Raw genomic sequence first — 16,470 nt, 5'->3', positions numbered from 1 at the left:
CCCACGGCTGAATGCTTGATGTATTACACCCCAGCAAGGAAAACTGCAAGGCGTTCTAAAACTATGAAGCATCTTTCTTAAATGAACGCCCTCTCCAAGTGTGTGTGTGTGTGTGTTTGTGCGCGCATGTGCGTGTGTGGTGTCTATGGAGGACGTGTGGTTAGCTGACCTACCTAATAGATATGGTGACCTATATGTTCTGAGGGATGCTCTCTCTTGATTTCTCTCTCTCTTCTTTCAATCCCTCTATTTTAGCCAATTGATATCTGTCTCTCCATCTCTTAATATCTCTCTTGTAGCTGTAGCCCCAGATTTCTCCCAGAACATGCTGAAGCCTCAGACCCTGGCCAGGCAGGGGGGTGATGTGCTGATTGAGTGCAGGCCTAAGATGTCTCCACATGGGATGATCTCCTGGAGGAAGGGGAAAGAAGCACTCCGAGAGAGCCACAGGTATGGTGGAAAGCCGGGACATTCGCAAACCTGGATTCAAATTGTACTTAATACTAATATTTTTTAGCATTTGCGATTTTGGGACTATTTCATTGGATCCATCGCACTAAACAGAATCAGTCAAGCATGCCTGATGCCCGTACTTTGTGAGAAATGCAGTGTGATATGTAAAGGAGATGTTGACACTTTGTCGTTATTTTACAGGATGCTTTGTATCAGGTAAATTAAATACATTGTAATAATGATTCCCTAGTGGCAAACTATGGTCCCTCATCTTGTGTCAGGGCAAGCTTTGATTTTTCCTCCTTGATGGACCACTTGCAAAACAACTACCAATTTAGCGGTTACTCAATTAGTGCCAGTTAACCATCTGGGACCAGGGACCAGTAAGCAACATCCCACAGACCGACACAGGCCCACAGACTGGAGATTGAGAAACACGGACGTAGTAGCTCTTAGGGATGCATACAAACACTTCTAAGTACAAAGCCATTTGTTGCCACACAGTTACCAATGTTGAATTACTTTCAATGATTTAACATGAGATTGGGGTCCTGTAGAATTACTGATATATTTTCTCATCTTCTTCCATTTCCCCTTCTCCACTACTCTACTACGCTGTCTTGGGCTTTTTGTGGAACTGTGTTCAAGTGTTTACTTAAGGTAATTGGGACTTTCTAGTCTTTGGCAGACAAATCGATCCTCTGATCCATCAGCTCATTACCACTGGGTTGGTCAAGTGAGAGGATTGTTAAATCTGAATGTATGAGCCAGGAATTGAGACACCGGGGTAGTGGATGAAATCTCAAGAAACGATGATCAATCATCGGTGGACCTACAACTTTAGCTAGACATCCCCTTTGTGGTATAATGGAACTGGCTAACAACCTAATTCCATTACTGTAGATCTGGGTGTAATACCTCCGGCACGAGCAACAAGGGAAAAGGCAGTGCCAATTGGTCAAAGTAATGTTGTATGAATTTTGCAAAAATGATCTGAATCATATGTATTCATAAATTCAATGTAGTGGTAATGTCTTAGTTTTTATTGATCTTTGGCCTTTTTCATTGATAGGTGCTATAAATGTGGCATGGTCCAGGGTGGTCATGCCCAAACATTTTTTAATATGAGGACTCATTCACAGCACAGGGGGCTGCTGAGGGGAGGACGGCTCATAATAATGTCCCGGAACAGCTCTAATGGAATGGCATCAAACACCTGGAAAACATGTGTTTATGACGTATTTGATACCATTCCACTGATTCCGCTCCAGTCATTACCACAAGCCTGTTCTCCCCAATTAAGGTGCCACCAACCTCCTGTGATTCACACATGCACCCACATGTACACACCGTAATTCAGTAAGTACAACATTGGCCTTGGGCAGAATTCCTACAATATATTCAATCTGGCCACTAATTATGTGTGCGCCGGGATGAGAACGGAATACTGTTCACCTTACATATTTGACTGTTTATTCAGATACACCGATTCGAATAGAGAGCGACGATTCGAATAGAGAGCGACGGGGACAGGCGAGAGAGGAATGAACGGTCAGAAGAGGTTTATCTGGGAATCAAATCCCCAGGGGTCGTATGTGGTCGTGACCTCCGGCATGAGATGAGAGAACATTGAAAAGAATCACACAATAACAATCTATCCTCCCTATCAGTATATATATAATTCTATCCACCAGACATAATTCTCTAAGTCTGCTATAGATTGACTTCAATGTAGCCTGGTAGCAGATCAGTTTGTTCTGTAGACAGCTCATCTGTCATGCTCGTTGTCATACCAAGAAAATAAGATATGGCACGACAACAAATAACCGAGGATTTGGCTAAAGCACATAATCCATTTTTTACAATGCTAACGTCAACATTACCTTGTGCTATGATCTTCACCTCTGGTTGACCTACTGTATATCTTTAATTGTTGTAGCCAATACTCATACATTTAGCTTTTTAGGCAATTCATTTATTTTTCTGTTATGAAAACCGCTCTAGAAATTACACAAATGATTGCTATTGTTATTATTATCTTCACATTCCCTGCAATAGCATCTTCGTTTTCACAGAGTAATGCCAAACGAGAGACATTACAACATGGGCACATCTGCCGGTGCATGTGAAGAATCAGCAGGGGTCTGCATTTCTTATTTGATCTGGGATTAATTGTATTAACTGCCTCAGCAGCTTTTGTGCTGCATCTCCTGGATATCCATCCTCAGGCCTGGAAGTCTCACCTCCCTCTGCCAACATTATTAGGAAGCACCAGAGGTGATGTACCAGGTGGAGCCAGGCTACTTTGAAGAAATAGCTGGGTTGATACATCTCGCTCAGGAACAAGAATGAGTTGCTGTGGTTTGAACTGGCTTCTAGCAGTAATATCATTCCAAAGATTTAGTGTGAGGTGTGTCACTCGTATTTTGCTATGGTAATGCTTCAGTAATGCTCCTAAAAATGAATTTGGTCAATATGTATTTATTTCTGCACAGGTGTATTCCTGGTGTGAGCAATTTTAATCTGCTCACGGATCAAATCAACGACACCTAAGAAATATTTGATTTAGCAAGGAAATATCCTAGAGTAGAGATGTGTATAGAAAAAGTAGTTGGCTAGGGTTATGGCTGCATCTTTCACAAACCAATTCCCCCTGTATGTCTCTTAAGGATTCTTCTCCACTTTATCTAGATAGGACTGCACCGCTGTTATTGCAGGAGTGCTACACTACTAATCTATCTCACTGTCCTAATAACATGGATACTTCTTTCTAATCTTTGTGGTATTATTATGTGTAGATAGTCTGGGCCAGAGGAGAGCAAATGTACCAAGAACAAGTTTGGGCTGTGATTGTTTAATCAAGTCATGTAGCGTTGGCACTGCGCATCACAGGCACATCTTAAACAGGACTTGTGTGTGTATTTGGGGCTATGACATTAACCATAATGGCTTACAAGTCATTTAATTTCAATGCTGACCAAACGGAAAGGACAAAACTCACAAAATAGCTTTATAAAATTGCCATTGGAATTAGACCTCTTTGTTATATTAAATAGCACACATTGTTGCTTAAAAAATAGATGATCCATCTGTAAGCCTCTGAACCAAACAGACCACAATAAGTTCCTAAAGAGTCTCTAAAAATGCGGAAGAGAGTGTAATGTTTGTATCTCAATGAGGAGATGAAAACCCTACAATGTTGATGTTTCATACATACCCCCATATCAGCACAACAAAAGTATTGTACAAAACCTACAATGAATGGTTTTCTCTTTCCAATGCTTATTGAGCTTTGTGTATTCACATTTGATTATTTGATTTCTTTCATGTAGCTGATAGCCTAGGTCCTACATAGTGCTCTGGAGTGTGGTATCAACTTTAGTTTCAGCCAATTATGAGTATATACCCTGGATGGCTGATGCTACAGTATGTATTTGCCAATGAGAGGCTTTGAAGCCACCTCCGCCATATTGGTGGTACTCAGAAGGAGCAGTCCTCCATAAGAATGAATGAAATTGTACACTATTTCAATTAAATGTTTGAATACAAAATTAGATATATTTGAGTATTTATTTGTTGTAGTAGGGACTGTAACGTTAGTACTCTCACAAAATTCTACTTTAAGGGACATAGTGTTTTTTATTTTTTTAAATTATGTTCAATTCCCATAATTAATTTTAAAGAATGCATTAAGGTGTATGTAATAGAATATACTTGGCAAAAATGAATGTAGACATTAATAAATGCATATCTAAATGCATATCTAAATGCATATCTAAATGCATATCTTCCAAAATATTATTTTACGATGGTGGAGGAGTACAACAATGGCAGCGCAGAGGCTTCAAAACAGCGCCCCCTCCATCAGTCATCTGGGTATACAGTACCAGTCAAAGTTGGGACACAACTACTCATTCAAGGATTTTTCTTTATATTTACTATTTTCTACATTGTAGAATTAAAGTGAAGACTTCAAAACTACGAAATAACACATATGGAATCATGCAGTAACCAGAAAAGTGTTAAACAAATTAAAATATATTTTATATTCTTCAAAGTAGCCACCCTTTGCCTTGATGACAGCTTTGCACACTCTGGCATTCTCTCTATCAGCATCATGAGGTAGTCACCTGAAATGCATTTCAATTAACAGGTGTGCCTTGTTAAAAGTTCATTTGTGGGATTTCTTTCCTTCTTAATGCGTTTGAGCTACTCGGTTGTGTTGTGACAAGGTAGGGGTGGTATACCGAAGATAGCCATATTTGGTAAATGACCAAGTCCATATTATGGTAAGAACAGCTCAAATAACAAAGAGAAATGACAGTCCATCATTACTTTAAGACATGAAGGTCAGTCAATCCAGAAAATGTCAAGAACTTTGACATTTTCTTCAAGTGCAGTCGCAAAAACCATCAAGGGCTATGAGGAAACTGGCTCTCATGAGGACCGCCACAGGAAAGGAAGACCCAGCATTACCTCTGCTGCAGGGGATAAGTTCATTAGAGTTAACTGCACCTCAGATTGCATCCCAAATTAATATTTCATGGAGTACAAGTAACAGACACATCTCAACATCAACTATTCAGATGAGACTGCGTCAATCATGGTTGAATTGCTGCAAAGAAACCACTACTAAAGGACACCAATAAGAAGAGACTTGCTTGGGCAAAGATACACAAGCAATGGACATTAGACTGGTGGAAATCTGTCCTTTGGTCTGATGAGTCCAAATTTGAGATTTTTGGTTCCAACCTCCGTGTCTTTGTGAGACACAGAGTAGGTGAACGGATGATCTCCGCATGTGTGGTTACCACCGTGATGTATGGAGGAGGAGGTGAGAATGGTGTGGGGGTGCTATGCTGGTGACACTGTCAGTGATTTATTGAGAATTCAAGGCACACTTAACCAGCATGGCTACCACTGCATTCTGCAGTGATACGCCATCCCAGCTGGGATGTAAAAAATAGTTTTACATGTTTTTATTTTTAATGTATCACGTTGTCTAAGGATTGGAGACAGGCGCAGGAATACGTAATAGGGTTTTTTATTTACTCGACCCAAAGAAATGAGCGAGGTGTAAACCCCTAAATAATACACGGGACGAGTCCCGTAAAACAAGTGCACGATAACACGTAGCATGGAAGCCAATACAACAGCACAGGTACTCACAGGACCAACGGACATGGTAACAATAACACGTAGCATGGAAGCCAATACAAAGGCACAGGTACTCACAGGACCAACGGACATGGTAACAATAACACGTAGCATGGAAGCCAATACAAAGGCACAGGTACTCACAGGACCAACGGACACATTATTCAATTTCTGTTTAGTCACATGCCTGTGGAACTTGTTCAGTTTATGTCTCAGTGGTTGAATTTTGTTATGTTCATACAAATATTTACACATGTTAAGTTTGCAGAAAATAAATGTGAGTTTGGTAGTGATAAATAATATGTCCAGGATTTAACTTTAAGACCATCCAGTAACAGAGAGAAAAACATTTTGTATGAAATTCACAACAGTCCCCGTATACCTTAATTGCTGTTGTGCCCTTGAAGAAAGGGAGGGCAAAGAAAAGTAATTTCATAGAGCGGAAACTCTCCTTAAATATGGGCTGCATCTTTATATTCTATTCCACTTTGAAAGATGAGGAAGTCTGCACTGTGCAGTTTGCAGTATAATGTCAAGTCTTCTCCAAGTTAAATCTCATATCCATAACTCTTTATTCTGGTCCATTTCATTGGAAACCCTCTGATAAAGTTAGAGGAAGTGCTTCCCTCTCCCAGCGGCCTAGTTATAGAAATTGACTAATGCCATTTGATTCTGGTGAGCTTAGCAGGTCATATTTGATTGTTTGGGAAAGGATAGCTATCCTGTATGCTAAGGAAAATCTTTTGGGAGCTGTGTCTTTTTAAGAATGTGTAGCTTCACTTCCTCTGAAAGCCTTTTTAATGTGCATAGGGCATTGGTGAGACTCATCACACCATCTTGAGCAGTTTTGATGCTGAGAGAGCTGCTTAGAGCAGGGATGTGCAGGGATCTTACGTATTGCTTAATAGCGGAAGGTATTATCAGAATATGACAATGAAACGCTAGTACTAGTTCAGATGATCAGGTCGGAACACATCGCTTAATTCACCTAAGCAACTTACTTCCGTTCACATGAATATACTTAATATCCCGTGTATTTAGTGTTTGCACAGGCAATCTTCTGCAATTTACACATTATAGATCACACATAATCTGCCATACCATTTAGTTATGTGTTTCAATCATTTGTCTTCTGCATTAGGTTATTGGTTAATTTTTTCATCATCAATATGGTTGCTACCTAAGATGAGTTCAGTTGGCTTTTAACAAACTACATTTTCATAAGCCTTTCATTACATATCACTCTGACCAGCAGATGTGTGGCTTTAGATCTGTGGCACCGGTGTTTATACAACAGCTTTAAACATAGTGATATGACAGTGCCACAAGCAGCAAGATGAACTGCAGATATTGCAGATGAGCACGTTGCAAGCTCTTTCACTCACACAAAAGAAAGATGTGCATGGGTGTGCTTCACGCAACATGTTAGCTGCTGGACCAAAACTGCAGAGACTTTTGGCCTTGCAATTCACATTCATAGTTATTGCGTAAGTAGGCCCGATATTGCTGTTTTCTTGGTGTATGGCTGACTCTACCTTTAACTATGGACTGTTGTCATGGTACCTGATGGTCAAGGGCAGGGGTGCACAGCTCCAGTCTGAGCCACAGCAGCAATACCACTGGTTCTCTGTTTTCATTGATCAATAAAACATCTCACTGTTCTGACTAATAGACACACAACTGGTTAGATCTATTGAAACTGATGATTCAATGGCAAGGGTGATATAACCAGCAGAAACTGCAGCCCTTGAGGTCTGGATCTGTGAAGAGAACAGAATGGTTTCACTCCTCACTGAAGATTTAGAACAATGTTTAAAATAATAGTTTAGTAGTCACAAATGTTTAAATAGTCACAAATGTTACTTTATTTTATTTGTTCAATCTCTGTATATATTTCACCACTCATCAATAATAGTATTATCAGATCTTCAGAAACAGGCCTTAGTTGGATTACAGTTTATGTGACAACTATCAGTGTAGTATGACTTAAGATATTGACATTCGATTTTTGTATTCATTTCTAGAGTCTCAGTGTTGGACAATGGAAGTCTTCGAATAGCAAACGTTACCAAAATGGATGTCGGCCTCTACACCTGCGTGGCAAGGAACCAGTTTGGAGTGGCAAGCAGTGCTGGGAGTCTTTTGGTTAAAGGTATCTCTACTTCCACTCCTTGAGATGGCTCTCCATTTCTCTAATCCTTGCATTAAGATGTACATTTAAAAAAAAACATGCTGACTGGATGCTTGCAGCAGCAGATTGTACTGCAGGCTTCACGAGTAGGTTTGGTTGTTTGTTATTAGTTGAGAGTAGGACCCTTAGAGTTTTTAATTCGGTTAATATAATGACCCTGCACTATTGGAGAAGAGGTGGTATTTTGGAACAGGACAAAATTAATTGTATGACTTTTTACATCACCAGAGCATGAAGAAAGGGACCAATGTTTTCCTTGGCAATAGAAGATAACTATCTGCACTATCCATGAACAAGTGTCTCATTAGAGGAACCAGACTACAGAGCCATGTAAGGATTGATGATACAATAACAGATAGTTTCCATGTACCACACAAACATACAATTAGTTGATTGGGCATGTTCAGAGTTAGCATTGGATTTAAGATTCATTGCATTGCTATGGCTTAATGTTTAATTCATACCTTCCTGGGGTAGCTAATAGCCATGCTCTGTTTGTTTAAGAGTTAAATCTATTTAAATCACCCGCTTCTGCAAGGCAATGGATTTCCAAGCCCTTCTAAAGAGCAGAGTCAACAACAGTGCTCTATTAAAATGCCTTTTGGTGATTCCTCACAATTTATGAATTGCAAATTGTTTGGCATAGAAACTGCTTTCATTTCCTTTTTTCAGCCCTTTTGCCTCTAAGAATGGCAGTATCTTACATACTGTATATTTTACAGGTGATTTTTGTAGAGTATATTCATGAAATCCAGCCAGTCCCCTTTGAAAGAAATCAATATCAGCCACAGTCAGTAAAAGTATTGCCCATCTTTGCTTAAAGGGATTCCCCCCCCCCCTGACATGCAAATGTTTTGCATGTCAGCAGGCAAGTTTTCAAGATGTTGGACTTTCAAGAAGCAAAGTGTCACCAGCCACATCATCATGACTCTTGGAAAATTAGTCCAAATGAGGACTAAAATAGATTTTTTTAAATCATGATGATTCAAAATTCAATACATAGTTTTTGAGTGGATTTTCCCTGTAATAGTACATTCACATTCAGGGCTTGAGATATGGGCACGTACCCATATCTCCATATTTGCCCTGAACTCAAACTGAGTTTCAGATATAAAATCTAACATCAATGCAAGTCTCACATTCAAGTTTAAGTTATGTGTGTGTTTCTCAAGTTCGGATCCCACTATTAGCAGAGTGAGTGATCTGTCTACATGGTGCCATACAAGAATCAAACTCTTAATTTTACCATTGCTAGCACCATGCTACAATCAACTACTTATATCATCTACAATAAGTGTCTGGCTGTTATGATAGCAATGAAAGCTACAACAAATGTCATAGACTTTTATTTTATGGAGAGACATACCCTGCAGGAATGTGCACAGTTAGGCCCCTAGTGGTGCTCGAGAACCTGTCCTTTTGCCCTATGAGGAAAAAGCTTTTTTTTTAATGTGTCTGAATTGACCATAAAACTAGCTAATCTCACAAATCCCCCCTCCCCTTTTGTCGCCAGGGTACAAAACAAAAAGGCTGATGTCACCAACAAACTAAAACCAAGTAAAGACTAGTTAGATTGTTTCGACAGTATAGCTATAACTAGCTAGCTAACTAGATAGCTGATTTACATCATCTTCTAGCTACATTCGCAATGATCAGATGCAGACACAGTAGAGAATTATGATTGTAGTCAATTCATTTAAGTTAAATTGTATTGGTCACATACACGTGTTTAGCAGATGTTATTGCGGGTGTAGCGAAATGCTTCTGTTTCTAGCTCCGACAGTGCAGTAATATCTAACAATTTCACATCATATACCAAATACACACAAATCTAAGTAAAGGAATGGAATTAACAATATATAAATATATGGACAAGAGAGTGGCATAGACTAAGATACAGTAGAATAGCATACAATATACATTTGAGATGCAAAATATGTAAACATTATGAAAGTGACTAGTGTTCCATTTATTAAAGTGGCCAGTGATTTCAAGTCTATGTATATAGGCAGCAGCCTCTAATGTGCTAGTGATGGCTATTTAACAGTCTGATGGCCTTGAGATAGAAGCTGTTTTTCAGTCTCTCAGTCCCAGTGTTGATGCACCTGTACTGAACTCGCCTTCGGGGTGAACAGGCAGTGGCTCGGGTGGTTGTTGTCCTTGATGATCTTTTTGGCCTTCCTGTGACATTGGGTGCTGTAGGTGTCCTGGAGGGCAGGTAGTTTGCCCCCAGTGATGCGTTGAGCAGACCGCACCACCCTCTTGAGAGCCCTGCAGTTGCCGTACCAGGCGAGGATACAGCCCGACAGGATGCTCTCAATTGTGCATCTATAACAGTTCGTGAGGGTTTAGGTGCCAAGAACAATTTCTTCAGCTGCCTTCTTCATCACACTGTCTGTGTGGGTGGACCACTTCAGTTTCTCCGTTATGTTTATTCCGAGGAAATTTGACCTCCGAATGGTCTGTGCACAGCCCTGATATCCTGTATAATTATCCTGGATTGATAGTGGTTCGTCCATACCATGTTAGCAACAAGAAATCAATGAGATGACAATGAAGAGGGGAAACCATGATACCCTTTTCATTGTCAAGTAAAGTAATGCACTAGCAAAATGTAAGCTGGATGACATTGAAACACGCATGTCAAAATGTGTTCAAATGATTCCATATTTCCGAACTCAGTAGGTAGCAGTTGAAAATCTTCATTCTCATTTAGATAACAGCTTATTTGAAGGGTACCTACATAAGAACGTCATAACACATTCATAACCATAACACATTCATAAGCAGTACATACATTATTTCAAGAGCAGCATGTTCATAGTTGCAGTGTAAAGGACAGTACTGTGACATAACAAAAATATTGACTTGCGGTTGTTGACATAAGCACGGCTTATCAATGCAGCATGTAGGGATTATGAATGTGTTATGAAGTCTCATCTTGTTCATGTCATCATGTCTCATCTTTTTGTCTTGAGACATTCATTCATAGGGCATGCATTCATAGCCTCACCTGGAATGCACCCTAGGGGGTGTGAGATGACCCACTGGGCTGTTTTGACAGCGTAACGTATAGAGACCTTAAACACCATCTGACATGCAGTGTCTGATTCTCTGTCCATTAGACGCTTATGACACCCATGCATAATTCAGTTGGGGCTTGCTGTATGGAAACTCAGCCCTGCGTATCTCACTGCACTGCCGAAGTGGAAAAGACACTCAAAAGAGCCAGAGCAAAGATTAGGTTGTTATGCAGCATACCACCATGCTGTGGTTGAAATAGGAGGGCTTTTTGTCTAGCCAAATGGAACCAAATTATAGACTCCGGACTGACCTGTGGAAATGGAGGCGTGCAGAGGAATGGGTTTGTGTGGTTTCTTCAGTGATGCATTACTTTGTGTAAGTGACTTGTGGTTATAGTTTGAACAAACAGTGACAGCTAAAGCCACTTACACTGTTCATTCTCATTCAGTGTATGAGAAAGGATGACAATATGAGCCAACGCCTGAACAGGAGATTTCCATAGCTGTCTAGATAGGCGCTGTCCATTCAGTGAACATTACAGCCACAAGTTGAGATTATATTTTTCTATTTTCTTTATATAAAGAAGCTGTTACTGGGCTCTACTACTTTTGAGTTCCTTGTGATATTTCAGCTAAATCAAATCTATAAATCAAATTGAACAAATAGTTTTTTATTCCAAGATTTGGATTTTTAACACAGTCAACTAATATTTTGTTACTGTGGTATTTCTTTTTGGTTGATAACGATACAGTATGCCTAAGCTAGAGGCACTTTCTCTAGCGGGTACTTGTATACTGTGAAGCCAAGCGGCCCTAGTGTTAATGACTCCATCCACTTCAGTCAAGAACCTTTGGCGTTAACATGGGCTCCTAGAGCCCTTATTAGACAGGTCCATGATGAAAATGAATCATCAGATAGCTATATGGGCATCTGTTACAAGTTGGCAATCACAAGCTGCCCCGCTGTAGGCTATCAAAAAACTGTCAATGCATAATCATATTAATGGATGGAATCCGTGACCATTACAGTCATCATTACACGGTCTGAAAGCACAACAGAAGCACAACTGGCATAACAACTTAAGGTAAGTCATTTGGGCGAGATACAAAGTCAGTTGGACAAGATACTAAGTCGTTTGGATGAAATACTAAGTGGTTTGGAGAGGTCAGACTTTATTTGGATAGTCCACCTGTAGATGCTCTACAGATGGTCATACTATCAATAAACTATCTGTTGATAAGCAACTACTTGCTAAGGTTAGGTTTAGAATAAGAGTTAGGGTTAAGTTTAGGGTTAGGATAACGGTTGAGGTTAGGGTTATGGCTATGGTTAGGGTTAGTAGACAGAAGGTTGAAATGTTACTGATAGTCTGTAGAGCATATACAGATGGACAATCCAAATAAAGTGTTACCGGACATGATAATGCCCATTTATTTTACAGGACCAAAGCACAATAATCACAATCTCAGAGGTATAACAGTCCCGGAGTATAACAGTCCTGGAGTTAACAAGACACCAGAATAGCCCCATGCCTCCAAAGAAAAAACAGTTGAATGGACTCAAACGAAACCCAATAGAGCTATAAAACACATATATACATTTTGTCAATGTAAATAGGCAGAACAAAGTTCATAGTGATAAGAAAAGCGCCCCGCTGTTTCTGTCTGGCCCAGGTAGCTAAACTTGTTTTTGTCTCTTGCAGAGACAACCATTATCACCAGCCCAGCTGGGCATTTGGACGTGACAGTGGGCGAGAGCATCGTCCTCCCCTGCCAAGTCTCCCATGACCCCACGCTCGATTTGAAATTCACCTGGTTCTTCAACGAACAGCTCATCCACTTTGGAAACCACGGGGGCTACTTTGAGAAAGTTGGCGGAGTAAGTGCTTTTGAGTCTGCCTTACACTCATGTGTTTGAATTAAGTCTACTATGATGACCTTTTATAATTACTTGACTTATTTATGTGGTTGTCACTTGTGATTTGCAATCCAATTACATACAGTTGATCATATTAATTTATTTTTACTGTGTATGTTTATATGATGTAAAATTACCAAGGGCAGAGTAGACCTTTTACAGCATTATGTTATGAGCACAATAACATATACAGTACAACAATGAATACTTTACTGCTGATATATAGTGAATGGAGTATTGAATGATTTTCATTCATGAATCATATCAAATTTGTTTTTGCAATTAACAAGAGGGGTCTGCCTGTTTGCCTGTTCCACTTGTTGATAACAACTACTCCTTTGAAAAAACTGCTGCCTAAGGAATTGTCGATTCAATGCTCAGTCAAACATTACATTTGGTCATCTACAGTTGAATGTATTTCTCTTTAATTAGAAAAGCAATTATAATATCTTGGCTGCTTACTACCCACAGTTTGTTCTATATTCCTCCGGCTCATCAGCAATGCCATTAGTTGTGTAATTGTGTTTGCCTCATGGCTTCATTTGAGCGCTTGACTCCCTGCACTAATCACTTGACACAAAGCTGACATGTTGCAGAAAAGTGTGTCTTAAATGCAATGAGTAATTTCATAAAGGTTAAATAGTTCTGTTCATCAAACATTATATTTGTTGGAGGTACAGTGCCTTCAGAAAGTATTCATACCCCTTGACGTATTCCAAATGCTGTTGTGTTACAGCCTGAATTACAAAAGGATTTTTTTTTTAAAATTCTCACCCATCTATACACAATATCCCATAATGACATTGAAAACACATGTTGGAAATGTAAACACAGAAATATCTAATTTACATAAGTCTTCACTCCCATGAGTCAATACTTTGTAGAAACACATTTGGCGGCAATTACATCTGTGAGTCTTTTTTGGGTAAGTCTCTAAGAGCTTTGCACACCTGGATTGTACAATATTTGATGGTTGATAGTTGCTTGACAGACATTCTCAAGATTATGCTAATAGATTTTCAAGCCAGTGTAGATTTGGCCTTCTACTTTTGGCTATTGTGTCAAGACCCGGTTACGAACTCGGGTCTCCAGTGTGAGAAACAGTCACTGAACAAACTGAGCCACTACTAGTCGGCAGAACCCAGAAGATGAGGCAGACACAGCAGTACTTGAGACGGTGTTTTAATAAAATAAAAAGGAAAGTTCTTCAGGCAAAAATATAAATCATAATGTAAATCCAAGAGAAAAAGGTAATCCTCCAAGTCAAAAGGTAAATCCACAAGGTGGTAGGTACAGCAGAAAAAAGCCTCAAAAGATAATCAAAAATAAATAAACGAGAACAAAAACAGAGTACCACAAGAGCGTCCAACTGGAGCAACAAATGTTCACAGCATCGCTGGGGCTGAGTGCTAACCTTCAAACACAGAGCAAAGAACTGAGGAAAACTAAGGGTTTAAATACATTCAAGGGAAACGGGGCACAGGTGCAAATAATAACTGGAAACCAGGGAAAACAAAAGGGTCAAAAAGCACAATGGGGGCATCTAGTGGCCAAAACCAGAACAATCCTGGTCAAATCCTGACATATTGTACGGCTGAAAGGTGAATTTGTGTCTGTTGGAAAGCAGACTGAACCAGGTTTTCCTCTAGGATTTTGCACGTGCTTATAGCTGTATTCCATTTATTTAAAAAAAAATCCCTAGTCCTTGCCAATGACAAGTATATCCATAACATGATGCAGCCATCACCATGATTGAGTACTACTCAGTGATATAATGTGTTGGATTTGCTCCAAACATGCAGCTTTGTATTCAGAACATTTTTTCCCCTCATTTTTAGCAGTATTATTATTAGTGCCTTGTTGCAAACAGGATGCGTGCTTTGGAATACTTTTTTTCTGCACAGGCTTCCTTCTTTTCACTCTGTCATTTAGGTTAGTATTGTGGAGTAACTACAACGTTTTCTCATATCACAACCATTAAAGTATTTTATTTATTTTAAAATAACCATTGGCCTCATGGTGAAATCTCTGAGCAGTTTCCTTCGTCACCGGCAACTGAGTTAGGAAGGACGCCTGTATCTTTGTAGCGACTGGGTGTATTGATACACCATCCAAAGCCTAATTAATAACTTCACCATGCTCAAAGGGATGTTCAACCTCCCTGGTCTATGTGGTTGAAACTGTGTTTGAAATTTCCTGCCGACTGAGGGACCTTACAGATAATTTTATGTGTGGGGGTACAGAGATGGGGTAGTCATTCAAAAATCATGTTAACCACTATTATTGTAGATAAAAAAACATGAGCTGGCGCACACCCAGAATAATAGTTTGTGTGGAGGTGCTGACTAACGGCGAATAAACTATAAATTAGTCGCACTCTCCATGTATAATCTCCCAGCAATTTAATGGGTATTTACCAACGTTTCGTCAGGAAGGCACAGTGATGACAAAACGTTGGTAAATACCCATCCTGGAAGGCACAGTGATGACGAAACGTTGGTAAATACCCATCCTGGAAGGCACAGTGATGACGAAACGTTGGTAAATACCCATCCTGGAAGGCACAGTGATGACAAAACGTTGGTAAATACCCATCCTGGAAGGCACAGTGATGACAAAACGTTGGTAAATACCCATCCTGGAAGGCACAGTGATGACGAAACGTTGGTAAATACCCATCCTGGAAGGCACAGTGATGACGAAACGTTGGTAAATACCCATCCTGGAAGGCACAGTGATGACGAAACGTTGGTAAATACCCATCCTGGAAGGCACAGTGATGACGAAACGTTGGTAAATACCCATCCTGGAAGGCACAGTGATGACGAAACGTTGGTAAATACCCATCCTGGAAGGCACAGTGATGACGAAACGTTGGTAAATACCCATCCTGGAAGGCACAGTGATGACGAAACGTTGGTAAATACCCATCCTGGAAGGCACAGTGATGACGAAACGTTGGTAAATACCCATCCTGGAAGGCACAGTGATGACGAAACGTTGGTAAATACCCATCCTGGAAGGCACAGTGATGACAAAACGTTGGTAAATACCCATCCTGGAAGGCACAGTGATGACGAAACGTTGGTAAATACCCATCCTGGAAGGCACAGTGATGACGAAACGTTGGTAAATACCCATCCTGGAAGGCACAGTGATGACGAAACGTTGGTAAATACCCATCCTGGAAGGCACAGTGATGACGAAACGTTGGTAAATACCCATCCTGGAAGGCACAGTGATGACGAAACGTTGGTAAATACCCATCCTGGAAGGCACAGTGATGCCGAAACGTTGGTAAATACCCATCCTGGAAGGCACAGTGATGACGAAACGTTGGTAAATACCCATCCTGGAAGGCACAGTGATGACGAAACGTTGGTAAATACCCATCCTGGAAGGCACAGTGATGACAAAACGTTGGTAAATACCCATCCTGGAAGGCACAGTGATGACGAAACGTTGGTAAATACCCATCCTGGAAGGCACAGTGATGACGAAACGTTGGTAAATACCCATCCTGGAAGGCACAGTGATGACAAAACGTTGGTAAATACCCATCCTGGAAGGCACAGTGATGCCGAAACGTTGGTAAATACCCATCCTGGAAGGCACAGTGATGACAAAACGTTGGTAAATACCCATCCTGGAAGGCACAGTGATGACAAAACGTTGGTAAATACCCATCCTGGAAGGCACAGTGATGACGAAACGTTGGTAAATACCCA

General features: G+C 40.2%; 1 protein-coding gene across 3 annotated transcripts in view; it reads left to right on the top strand.

The window, feature by feature from the left end:
- cntn3a.1 (contactin 3a, tandem duplicate 1) overlaps positions 1-16,470 on the top strand; it is a 115,111-nt gene that overhangs the window by 84,951 nt on the left and 13,690 nt on the right. For all 3 annotated transcript variants that reach the window (XM_042299433.1, XM_024375640.2, XM_024375641.2), the window contains exons 11-13: positions 300-450; positions 7,635-7,762; positions 12,528-12,703. In XM_042299433.1, the coding sequence (XP_042155367.1) occupies positions 300-450; positions 7,635-7,762; positions 12,528-12,703 (455 nt within the window). The remainder of the gene's footprint in view (positions 1-299; positions 451-7,634; positions 7,763-12,527; positions 12,704-16,470) is intronic.

The sequence above is a fragment of the Oncorhynchus tshawytscha genome, linkage group LG16 (genome assembly GCF_018296145.1).
Source record: "Oncorhynchus tshawytscha isolate Ot180627B linkage group LG16, Otsh_v2.0, whole genome shotgun sequence".
Classification (NCBI taxonomy): domain Eukaryota; kingdom Metazoa; phylum Chordata; class Actinopteri; order Salmoniformes; family Salmonidae; genus Oncorhynchus; species Oncorhynchus tshawytscha.
Note: the sequence above shows the minus strand (reverse complement) of the source record. Positions and strands in the feature narration are given on the sequence as shown.